The following is a 12,315-nucleotide window of genomic DNA, read 5'->3' on the forward strand; positions in this document are numbered from 1 at the left end:
ATATTGTGTGTTGTCAGTATAAACCCTCTGCCTATGGCTCTGAGCACTATGGGACTTAACTTCTGAGGTCATCAGTCCCCTAGAACTTAGAACTACTTAAACCTAACTAACCTAAGGACATCACACACATCCATGCCCGAGGCAGGGTTCGAACCTGTGACCGTAGCGGTCTCCAAACTGTAGCGCTTAGAACCGCTCGGCCACTCCGGCTGGCCTTCTGCCTATGCCCATTCATCCTAATTGATATCTTAGATGGTAGGCATACCTATATAGAAGGCTGAATGGTGTTTACATAACAGCTGGTACATGACCTGTCATTTCACAGGTGGCTCTCCCTGTGATAGTGTATGTTTCGCCAATTACAGGACTGGTGTAGGTGGTGGTAGGAGAGTACATCAGACGTAGTCTAGCAGCAGTGACAGTCACTGCAATAATAACTATAGGGCACCCTCTCCCCCGAGAAGGTAACTTGTCACCTATATATTATTTATTATTTGCTTGTACTTGCATTTCTACAAATACCTAACTTTTTCCTATTTAATGCTATTTCCTGAAAGGTAAGTATCAATTTCTGGTTAATATCATGTCAAGCTCATACTTTTAATGTTACAGTGCCAGAGAAAACAATGTTATAGTCAGTGGTGTAGATGAACAGGTCTGAAATATTGTTTTCTTTAGTTATGTCCTTAAAAAAAACTCCTTTTGTTCGGCCATTTTATGAGGTCTTTTTTTAAAATGCAGTCTTCCTCTATTTTAGGTTACAACATTGACATCTAATCATCCAGTCGACAACTCGTCAGTAACAGTCAGAATAATATTTAAGAGAAAAAAAAAGATTCATGAATGTATCCATTTATACAATGTCCTCTTTAAGAGGATTATGGGTATATTGGAATTAGCGAGGGTTGGAAGAGATACATATGACCCACATGCTGCCCGTGTAATACCCCAGCACAAGTAAGTTTATTCTTAAGTAAATGATATTATAATTGTAAGAATTATCATTTAATACGGCTCATTGGTCTGATTCAAATCTTTCAGTTGGACACTGCTTTAGTGAATTGAATGCCCGTAACATAACCCAGTTTCCATCCAGGGATGGATTTGGCGACGTATCCTTTTGGCTCGACAGGCGCTGAAAATTTCAGCATCACCTCAGTCATTGGCATTTAGTTCAGTGATCCAACCCACCTTCGAACGACTGTTCAGGAATCAGCCCCAAGCGACCCAGCGATTTGGTGTACATGCTACAGACTGTCTCAAGGATCTGGATCTCTCGGGCATGAAAATACATACCCGGGGATGGAACACACTGCTGCCTTGGTGTCCTCAGAGGCCCAAAGTGATTTTAAGCTTGGCACAGTACAAGAAAAGTTGTACTCCAGATACGGTTTTTACAACTTTGTTTTTGTCTGTTTTAAGTATGTACCATAGTTTTATCGATATTTATACAGATAGATCCCAGCAGGAGAATTCTCTCGGTTGTTCAGTGGTTTTCACTGATAGCGTTTTTAAAGTGCAACTTCCAGAACAATTTACAAATTATGATGTGGAGTTATATGGCGTTCTGATGGCACTGGAGAGGGTTCGTAGACATCACCGGACGGGTTTTCTTGTCTGTTCTGACTCTCCTAGAGCACTGCAAGAAATTCACCAAATGTATCCAGTAGACCTGCTGATTCAGCTTATCCATAACGCCTTATAGCGGTTCCAACGCCGTGGCAAGGAGATGATCTTTTGCTGGGTACCTGGCCACTGGGATACAGGGTAACGGCATGGCTGACAAAGTTGCCAAGGAAGCATGTTGGGATGGTGCTGTCCATCAGTGTCCCATCCCGTTGCACACCATTGTCTCACTTTCTGAGAGATGCATCATGCGTCAGTGGGAGACTGAATGGTTGCAGGTGTCAGACAACAAACTACGGTCGCTCAAATCGACCACAAAAGCTTGGCAGACTTCATGTCAGCCTCGCCGCTGGAAGGAGATATTGCTTACTAGACTGCGCATCGGGCATAGCCCTTTCACACATGGTTTCCTCCTCCGGCTGCAGGATCCACCATTCTGTGAAGTTTGTGGTGTGCCGCCTTCAGTTCAGCATATTGTGGCTACGTTTGTCCTGTATACTGATATTAGGGCAGCCCTTGGTCTCACTGGAGATCTGTGCACCATCCTCGCAGATACCGATACCAGTGTTACGAGTTGTGAAATTTTGTGAACTGTCAGGCCTCATCCCTGAATTGGTGGGGAAGGGCGGCAGACTTTAGCACGTTACAAACCGCTCCGTACGTGGGGACAGCCTTCGTCCCCCACCCATTAGATTTCATGATGACTTTTCATCAGGGTGCTGATGACCACGATGTTGAGCGCCCCCTCAACCCAAATCATCATCATCCATGGTGGATTGAATTTGATTATGGATAGCGTTATATATATATATATATATATGTGTGTGTGTGTGTGTGTGTGTGTGTGTGTGTGTGTCGGTCAGCAAGAGCAACCTGATCACTTATGCCACGTTAAATTCAGCTGCACGGTTAAGAAACTTTCGAACAGCATATTCGCCAGGAAAGTCTATGAACACACACATACTTCATCCTGCTTTCCTTTCCTGAATGTGTTACAGATATGCTGCTGGTATGTTTTATGTATTATTTACATGAAGTAAAACAATGTGTTTATTAGTAGCGGCCTGAGATACATATTTAGTCCAGAAGAACAAATTGGTAATATTTGAGCTGCTCAGTTAGATAAATTGTTCTGTTACCATTGTGCTTTCTTGTATAGATATTGCAACTCTGCATTTTGCAACAACATATATTTATTTCTTTCAGACTGGAGGTTTGGCCAGGCTACGTGACGGCCATAGATGAATACGAGGGAGGTATACAGTTGTGCTGCGATACATCGCACCGAGTACTGAGAACACAGACTGTTTTGGATGTAATGTAAGTTGTCTTCCTGTAAAGACAGAGACAAGAATCAAGTTAAATTTTAAATTACCAAGTAACTTGAGTAGCATTGTACTTTGTAGGAGGTATTGAGTACAGGTATGTTCATTTAAATTGAAATAAATAGCTGCATATGCAAAATATTATAGTAAGAGAATTGCCTTTAAAGAAACTTCCTGGCAGATTAAAACTGTGTGCCCGACCGAGACTCGAACTCGGGACCTTAGCCTTTCGTGGGCAAGTGCTCTACCATCTGAGCTACCGAAGCACGACTCACGCCCGGTCCTCACAGCTTTACTTCTGCCAGCTCAGATGGTAGAGCACTTGCCCGCGAAAGGCAAAGGTCCTGTGTTCGAGTCTCGGTCGGGCACGCAGTTTTAATCTGCCAGGAAGTTTCATATCAGCGCACACTCCGCTGCAGAGTGAAAATCTCATTCTGGATTGCCTTTTAAGTTTTTATGAACTCCCTCCAGATGCGCTACTGAGGTGTGTCATTAAAATAATGTCAGAGTAGTTTGTTTAAAGTGAGTAATTGAAGGAATAGTGTTGGGGAAAAATTGAAGGTTTTCATTGAATGAAGTTCTATGATTTTTTTTGTCAGGGCCTGACTCAACAAGTGTGCCGTATTGATTCACTCAACTTTTGGTAGCCATTTTTCCACAGAAAGGACTACTTACATCTGGTTTACAGAATGTTGTCATTCTCATGCTTCTGTAGGTAGTGAATTTCATAAAGCTAGACCAGAATTGGTTGTCATTCCAAAAAAACATCAACATGTGACTTACTGTGAGATAAATGCATCCTTAGGCATATTGAATAAGGAAGCTTGTTGAGTTATCCACGAACATTTAACTATGAAAAAAATGTTTTGCTAATGGATCTGCATATTTTGGAAGAAGCTAAAGAACAGGCTGGTGTCAGCAAGAGTTAAGTAAACACAAAAAAATTTTTTTACCCTGGAAATGCAAAATTCGTAACAGGAGATGAACTTTGGAAATATTTGTGTGAACTGGAAACTTGGCAGCAGTCAACTGTTTGGGGGGGGGGGGGGGGCTGTCCAGGATAAATTGAAAACAGCAACTCATTTTTCTGATTACACTTGACATAGCATGGCAGTGTTCTTAAAGGATGGAAGAACAGTTAATGCTGACTGATATACAACAATTTGTTTAATAGAAGCCATCAGAGAAATCAGGAAAAAACAACTGACAACCTTGCACCATTCTTGATGACAGTGACAGCTATCACATAGCAAGTCAAACAATTGATTACTTGATACTCAGAAAAATGTGGAATGGGTGTATTGTTGCTCTTATTTGCTTCATTTACCACCTGAATAACTCCGTTTATTTCTTAAAATAAGGGAAAGGCTCCCACTCACCTAAAGTGGCACTTTGCTTGGCACACAGAAACACTTAACAAGAAACAGTATTTGCACAAGCTTTCGAGTTCTTGCTATCTTCCTATACTCTCGCAGTAGCAGCAAGACTGATTATTGAGAACAGTTACCTGGGCAGATTGAGGTGGATAGGGATAGAGAAGGATTGCACTTAACAAGGAGGAAGTAGCAGATCTTCCAACAGATGATTTGGTGGCTGCTGGATTTGGAACCACAGAAACCATCAGGGGCCCAGTAAGCCATCTCCACTACCCATGTTACCTACTCTTCCCATAATTTAGGAAAAAGTCACATAAAAAGTAATTCAAAATCAAAGACAGTGGCAGCTAAGCCATCCTATCAGCAAGCTCGCTCCCTTTCTGGTGGAGATATTACTGTTGATGAGGATATTGATATCTATGTTGGATCCACCACTCTGTGAAGTATGTGGTGGGCTGCTTTTAGTTTAATGTGCTTCAGCTACATGCATTTTATGTATTTCCATTAGAGTAATTCTCAGTTTGGCTGGAGATAAGCCCACCGTCCTCACTGACACCGACACCAGTGTAATATGAGTTTTGAAAATTTGTGAACTGTTGGCCCCATTCATAGAGTGCTATTGTAGGGAAAGTCAGCAAGCTCTGGATGGCTAGCTTACCCAGGCAGTTTGGCGATTTTTATTAATCGGTTTTCAGTGTAATAATTTCGTGCATCCTGACGGCGATTTTTTTATAATTGCTTGGTGGACTTGCATTGTAAGCAAATCTGCCTGTGGGTACGACTTTCGTTCTCCCAAGCAAATGGGATGCTGACACTTCATAAGGTGTTGGTTACCTTGCTGTTGAGTGCCCCAGATCCATCATCATCATCATCATCACTGTCATCATAAGTCAATATCAAGAAGCTGTCCAATCCTTCCAAAAATGTTCTATTGAACTATCATCAGATTAATTTGAATGCATGTAAAAGTACATAAATTTGATTAAAAATGACTATTTTGAGAAACTATTTATAGCAGAAAAAGTTTTTCTTTCATTTTTCTTGGTTCTTGTGTAGGCACTTATGGAACAGTATGGGAACAAAAGCAGTTCCAAGGCAGTCAACTGCAGTTTTGTAGCATTCTGTGTTGTGAAGAATAAACAATAAGGTAAGAGTAACAAGACATTGAATCAACATCAGAAAGTGGACAGTGACTTTAAATTGTATAAATTTAAAATGAAAGTGCTGTGCACATACTACTTCAGAGCAAGAAGAGAACACGCTTGTTACAGGCTAAGGAACTTCAAACACTACATAATAAGGTCAATCCAGAAAGTGTATCAGCCAACAATAAAATGATATGGTCAAATAGTGTGTCTCAAGTGCCACATTTTCAGTTTGTATGGAGCACATTAATTAGAGAAGATTGTTCTAAATTCTTCTGTCCACACAGGTTTCATGTTTTGCACCCAGATTACTAATTCAGTTGATGTATTGCGTTGTTTTTGGAAGTGTGATTGGTGCTTATCAGGGATGTTAGTAATTTGTCAACTGTTTACTGACACTGCACTCAAAGAGTTTAGGTACTGCAGATAATATGGTGATCAGTCTGTCACCTGGTGACTTTGGGTTGTCATTCTTGGGTATTGGTTGAATTAAGTTTTGTTTGTAATCAAAAGGACGTGTGCCACTAACAAAGGTTGGCGTTGTGTCAAGGAACTGGAACAATTGTGTTGACAACATATCTAATCATACCTGTGTTCATTCCATCATTACGTATTGCCCCTGAAAAGATTCTCGTAAGTGTGTTCTGTATTGTGTCTAGAAACATGTTTCATGAAAATCCATCTGTGTTGAGAATATACTATCTTGCGGTTGATAATTTATTGTGACTTGAGATTTGAGTGCTGTTGAGAAAAGTAGAGGCTTGAAAAATAGTACCAGAGTTTGCCTTTCCTGTGCTGAAGTTGTGCAGTTTTTTTCTGCAGTGCTGCAGGATTCAACAAGCTGCATAAAAAAGACTGGGCTTGCCTGATTTTGATGGTTGTGCATGTTTTGCTTTTCTTTTCTTTCATAACTTCCTGTATACTTGGTAAAATCAACTTGACTCGATATTTCGGCGATCCAGCTGTTCGCCATCTTCCGGAAATGCTGCTTCTGCTGATGAGTCCCGCTGAGAACTGACGCAAGATTGCAATTCGACGTCCTATATAGGCCACCGTTCAGTACATGGCGCATGCGCTGCCCATCACGGTTTCTGCCTTACAAAACAGGGAGGTGGCGCCACCCTTAGTGAAACACTGCTGGCAACAATATATCGCAATCAAGGCCGCACCGAAGAACGGTCAGTTTTGATGCGAGATAATACAGGATTCCACGTTTTGCTAAGAGGAAACCCATTGTCTCTGTTGATTAAATTATCAGCCAACCTAATTTCAGTCGCCTCTTTATAGACACTATTCCAAAAACCGGAAATGTTGACAATCACAACAGTTTCCTCGAATTTCATTTTGTGTCCCTCATTTAGGCAGTGTTCCACACACCTGTCATGCACTGTGCGAATAGAACGGCCAACGTAAGCTTTCCCACATTGACATGGGATTTTGTACACCCCGGGTTTCCTAAGTCCCAAATCATCCTTCACAGAGCTGAGAAGAGCCCTAATCTTAGAAGGTGGACGGAACACACTCTTAATGTTAAAATTCCTTAAAATTCGTCCAATCTTAAACGATAAGCCTCCAGCACAAGGAAGAAAAGACCTATGTTCCTCTTCGTACGCCTCCAGAGATGGTCCAAATTCCATAGCCCGACGAATCTGTTTCTCGGTGTATCCATTTTCCTTAAAAACAGTCATCAAATGCTCAAGTTCTTGGGTTAAGCTGTCTGCGTCGGAAATGGCATATGCTCTCCGTACCAAAGTCCTAAGGACGCCACTACGTTGGTGTGGTGGATGAAAACTCTTAGGGTGCAGTACCAATCTGTGTGTGTCGGCTTTCGGTGAACACTGTGTCCCAAAGTTCCATCTGGTTTTTTATAAACCATTACGTCTAAAAATGGAAGCATCCCATCATTTTCAACCTCCATAGTAAATTTGATTCGGGGATGAAGACAGTTGAAGTGGTCCAAAAATCTGTTACGAGCATCACATCCACGCGGCCAGACGAAGAAGGTATCGTCCACGTATCTCCAGAAGCACGTTGGTTGCAAAGCTGAAGTCCTCAGTGCCATGGCCTCGAAGCCCTCTATAAATAAATTGACGACTATGGGTGACAAAGGACTACCCATAGCCACTCCATCATTCTGTTAAAAAATGTTACCATTAAATAAAAAATACGTGGAGGTCAGCACATGACAACAAAGCTTCACCAGCTCTTCATCCAGTTTTTCACTGATCAAGCTAAGGGACTCTTCCAGAGGAACTCGTGTAAATAGGGATACCACATCGAAACTCACTAACAGATCTGAAGGACTCAACTTCAAAGATCCCAATCGTCGAATAAAATCCACCAAACTGGATATATGGTGCTCACACTTGCCAAAAAATGGACTGAGGGCAGATGATAAGTACTTTGCCAGGTTATAAGTGGGTGCACCCAAATTACTAACAATAGAGCCCCTTCCTTATGCAACTTAGGCAGACCATAAAACCTAGGCGGAACGGCAGCACCAGGATGAAGTTTCTTACGTAAATCATCTGACAACGAACTCTTTTTCAACAGTGAAAGTGTCTTGCGTTTGATCCTTTCTGTGGGGGGTCATTAGATAGTCTTCTGTATGCCGGGTCGTTGAGAAGTGAATCCATTTTTAGGACATAATCATTCCATGTCATTACAGCCGTGGCATTCCCCTTGTCAGCTGGTAAAACTACTACTTCGTCATCATTCTTAAGGGAACGAATGGCTGCTCTCTCTGCGGAAGAGATGTTATCCTGCGGTGGTCGAGCCCGACGTAATGTGTGCGACACTTCTTGCCTTATTTCCTCTGCTTGATCCTCGGGTAGGCTGTGTACTGCTTGTTCTACAGAGCATATGAACTCTGTGATAGGAAGTCTCTTGGGAGTGGGCGAAAAATTTAAACCTTTCTCCAATATCGACACTATGGCCCATCCAACACCTTGTTAGAGAGATTAATCACAGTACGCCGACGTTTATCCACTTCTGATGCTGTAGAACGAGAAAGAAGCCATTCAAATTTCGAGGATTGTCTGGTAACGGCGCTCCTATGTGTCCAATCTAATAGCGCCCACGTGGAATCATCAACCCACTGCCAATCATCCCTTGAAAACTGCGAGGACAAGTTCAAATGAAAATAAAATAAATCTTTGGAAACAGTATCCAGCTGTCTACGGGTAAAACAAATGTGTTCTCTTAAAAGTGCTTGGCTTCATGTTCCTTAATCCTGTTAACTCTCTTACTATTAATAAAATGAATAAATCTGGCGAAATTAGGAAACCCGGGGTGTACAAAATCCAGTGTCAATGTGGGAAAGCTTACGTTGGCCGTTCTATTCGCACAGTGCATGACAGGTGTGTGGAACATCGCCGTCACACGAGGCTACAATAGCCGGAAAAATTGGCCGTAACAGAACACTGCCTAAATGAGGGACACAAAATGAAATTCGGGGAAACTGTTGTGATTGCCAACATTTCCGGTTTTTGGAATAGTGTCTATAAAGAGGCGATTGAAATTAGGTTGGCTGATAATTTAATCAACAGAGACAATGGGTTTCCTCTTAGCAAAACGTGGAATCCTGTATTATCTCGCATCAAAACTGACCGTTCTTCGGTGCGACCTCGATTGCGATATATCGTTGCCAGCAGTGTTTCACTAAGGGCGGTGCCACCTCCCTGTTTTGTAAGGCAGAAACCGTGATGGGCGACGCATGCGCCGTGTACTGAACGGTGGCCTATATAGGACGTCAAATTGCAATCTTGCGTCAGTTCTCAGCGGGACTCATCAGCAGAAGCAGCATTTCCTGCAGATGGCGAACAGTTGGATCGCCAAAATATCGAGTCAAGTTGATTTTAGGATCTGGCAGCAAACCCGAAGAGACTTTCATGATAGTTAAGCTTCTAAATTTTTATATGTTACTAAGTGAGATTTTTTCTGCTGGTCTGCACTGAGTACATTAAAAATAAAACATCATGAACAGTGTCCCAAGACAATTATGATACATGCTCATACTCTGAGATTATGAAGGACAAAGCTGATTCGAAGGATGATTTGGAGATTTGCTTGAATTGAAGAATTTCTGAATAGATAAATCTATTTTGAGAAACAAGAACTCTGCTTCTCTGTGATCATTTGTATAGATGTACTTGTTGTATTTGGTTTTAGATCAGAAAGAACACACGCACTCACTCCACCTCCATGATGGGTTATACAATCAGCTCGTAGAAGCTTAGTGGTATTCGGTTAGAGTCACATTTGTAAGAGGAGAATAACTTTGAAATGTGATGGGAAACAAGTCTTAAAACCTGTCAGTCAGCTGTCAACAGGTTTAAATTGGTGTGAGCAACACACAGCTCAAAGGTATGTCCCTTTGTGGCCACGTGGGGTTTGAAATGCGCTATTGCTACTAGCCACAAGGAACGCAAAGGCTGGTAGCACTAAGGTAGACATTCTGCAGTGGTTTCAGCTGTCATGATTGTAGGGTTGGATGAAAATGGACTGGCTAAGGGAAAGTGTTTAAAAAAAGTGAAATGGTTCATTGGTGAATAGTAGTTCTCAACAAGGAGGGATTATAAATTCCATGTCATCATAAGCAACAATTGAAAAGTTGTGAAGGGAAAGATGTACATAAAACTGATGATAGGATTCAGGAAGAATACATTGGAAATCTGTGATGATGCTAGTAAATGTATACCAAACGAAAGCATAAATTCACTTGTGATGCTTGAAGCAATTCATATCCATTCAGTATTGAAACACAGTTAAAGTAGTAGACAATAGTAGTGAGGAAAATGAAAATTGAGGAATTGTAAAGGTAAATTAAGGTGATTTTTGTTAATGTAGTATGTCAGTACCCATTAGACTGAAATTTGAATATACATTAAAAAAAAAAACTTGGAAGATAGTAATATAATGGAGTAAAATAGTTGAGGAAACTGATACATAAAAAACAAATGAACAACAAACTAAGGTGAGTCATCCTTGTTTCTTGTAAGGTGTCACATTATGTCTATCAGTTCAGATTGTGTGTTAATGACTTTTGTCCTTACGCCATGTTCACTATGATCTTGCTATCCAGTCCATACATTTTGTAAACCAAAATGTGAACTGAGACATCCAGCAGCTGGTAGTCCACATACTGCATGACAGCTTCTATTGGCGCCAGCCACAGTTGCTTGCACACCAATTTTCTCGTAGTGGTTATGGGGATGAACAGGTCATTGGTGTTCTCCCAATTGTAAGCTCTAGTTCATCAGTGACTACAGACAGTTTCTTTTGTGGATCAACAGACATTTTTTTCAAATTCAGCTAAGGTCTTCCTTGTCAGAAACTAGGGTGCCAGAGAAATGTGGGTGTCTCATTGGCTGCTCTGTTCACTTAGTAGTGATTGACCTTCAAGGAAGTCAGTGCTGACGGACAACAATGAAACTCTGCAAACCACTTGCAAACAGTATTTTGTGAAGGTTAATGCCGAATGCTGCCTGGAGTGATTCGAGGCGGCGTTTTTTAGTTAAGTCTTTAAGGAAATTGTAAAATATCGCCAACAAAAAAAACCTGCACGTGAAGAGCTTAACTTTCTTCACCAAATTGATTCTTTAAACAAACTACTGCTGCAGTTGCTGATCTGCCTTTGTTTATCTATAGGAAATAACATTAAAAAGTATCATAGTAATGTCATGTTCCAATAGCATCATCTACTGGTAATTTGTAAAATATTAAAAAGGTGACCCTCATAACCATAAATAAAGTCACAAACCTATTGATTGATGCCCTGTGATTGCTCGATGTGTTCTTCAGGGTTGATAAAATAAAACGTGTTCACAATTTACATTTGAAGCTGCAAGGAAATAGTCTTATATAAGCTGCTTAAAAAATTTTGCACTGCGCTCTTGACTAGCTTAGTTTGTCCTTTTGTTCAGAAATCTTTCTCAGTCGTTTCACCTTAGGAAATCACTGTGTAGCTGTTTGTAGCTGCTATTGCACATGTAACAGGTTTCCACCAGAAAGATTGACTCCATTCACCTGCACTGATACCTTGGTGGTAGTTCTATCGATATAAAATGCTGAAGACTGATTGGAAACCTGGTATATTATTGGTGCAGCAAGAGTTGGTTGTAAGAGGATTGTGAGGCCAAGTTTTGGAGTGGTATTTCTTGGTGATATGGATCCTCGAGCAAGCACCATGTAGGGTTTGAGAAGGCTATTGCAGATCTTTGGAGGGTGATAAAAAGCTGTTGCAGATTTTATGGGGAGAAGAATGAATTAGATGAGGCCTTGTTCCAACTATTGACTTCAAAGAGCATTTTAACTTTGATGAAGAAGTTAGTTTTGCATTTCAAGCTCAGGTAGTATTGTGCGACAAAAGACAAACTCCTTAGTTAATGATGTGCTTCTGGATGTTCAGACAACTCAACAGAACACCTGGCAGCATGCTGTTAATCAGTCACACTAAGGAAATGTGAAAAATCCAACTTCTTGTTTTTGGAGGATTCAGGTTGTCAGAAGAAAGTGCATGTGACATTGCTGGGTTTTCTTTTCGTCTAGATTTGATTTCATGTACAGGTCACTTTTGGATAAATTGATTTATTTTGCTTTTTATCACATGCATACTTTGAAAGTAATGTGTGATTATTCTCATTTTGTCACCTTTTTTCCACTGAAATTGTTTACGTAAATCAAGGTTTTCCATTGCTGCAGAACAATTTTAAAATTACTTGTTATCATGTTTTACATTCAGTTTTTTCACACCCTTTTTTCTTATTGTACTTCTCACCATTCCCCGACAATGCTCTGATTGTGTCTTGTCATTGTTTCCTTTACAATATTCGTCACTGTGCA

At 40.9% G+C, this 12,315-nt stretch overlaps 1 protein-coding gene across 1 annotated transcript in view; it reads left to right on the plus strand.

The window, feature by feature from the left end:
• Positions 1–12,315, plus strand: part of LOC126457198 (piwi-like protein Ago3) — a 195,987-nt gene that overhangs the window by 71,630 nt on the left and 112,042 nt on the right. Inside the window, exons 6-7 of the mRNA XM_050093297.1 lie at positions 758–957; positions 2,833–2,946. Of these exons, the coding sequence (XP_049949254.1) occupies positions 758–957; positions 2,833–2,946 (314 nt within the window). The remainder of the gene's footprint in view (positions 1–757; positions 958–2,832; positions 2,947–12,315) is intronic.

The sequence above is a fragment of the Schistocerca serialis genome, chromosome 2 (assembly GCF_023864345.2).
Source record: "Schistocerca serialis cubense isolate TAMUIC-IGC-003099 chromosome 2, iqSchSeri2.2, whole genome shotgun sequence".
In the NCBI taxonomy this organism is placed as follows: Eukaryota; Metazoa; Arthropoda; class Insecta; order Orthoptera; family Acrididae; genus Schistocerca; species Schistocerca serialis.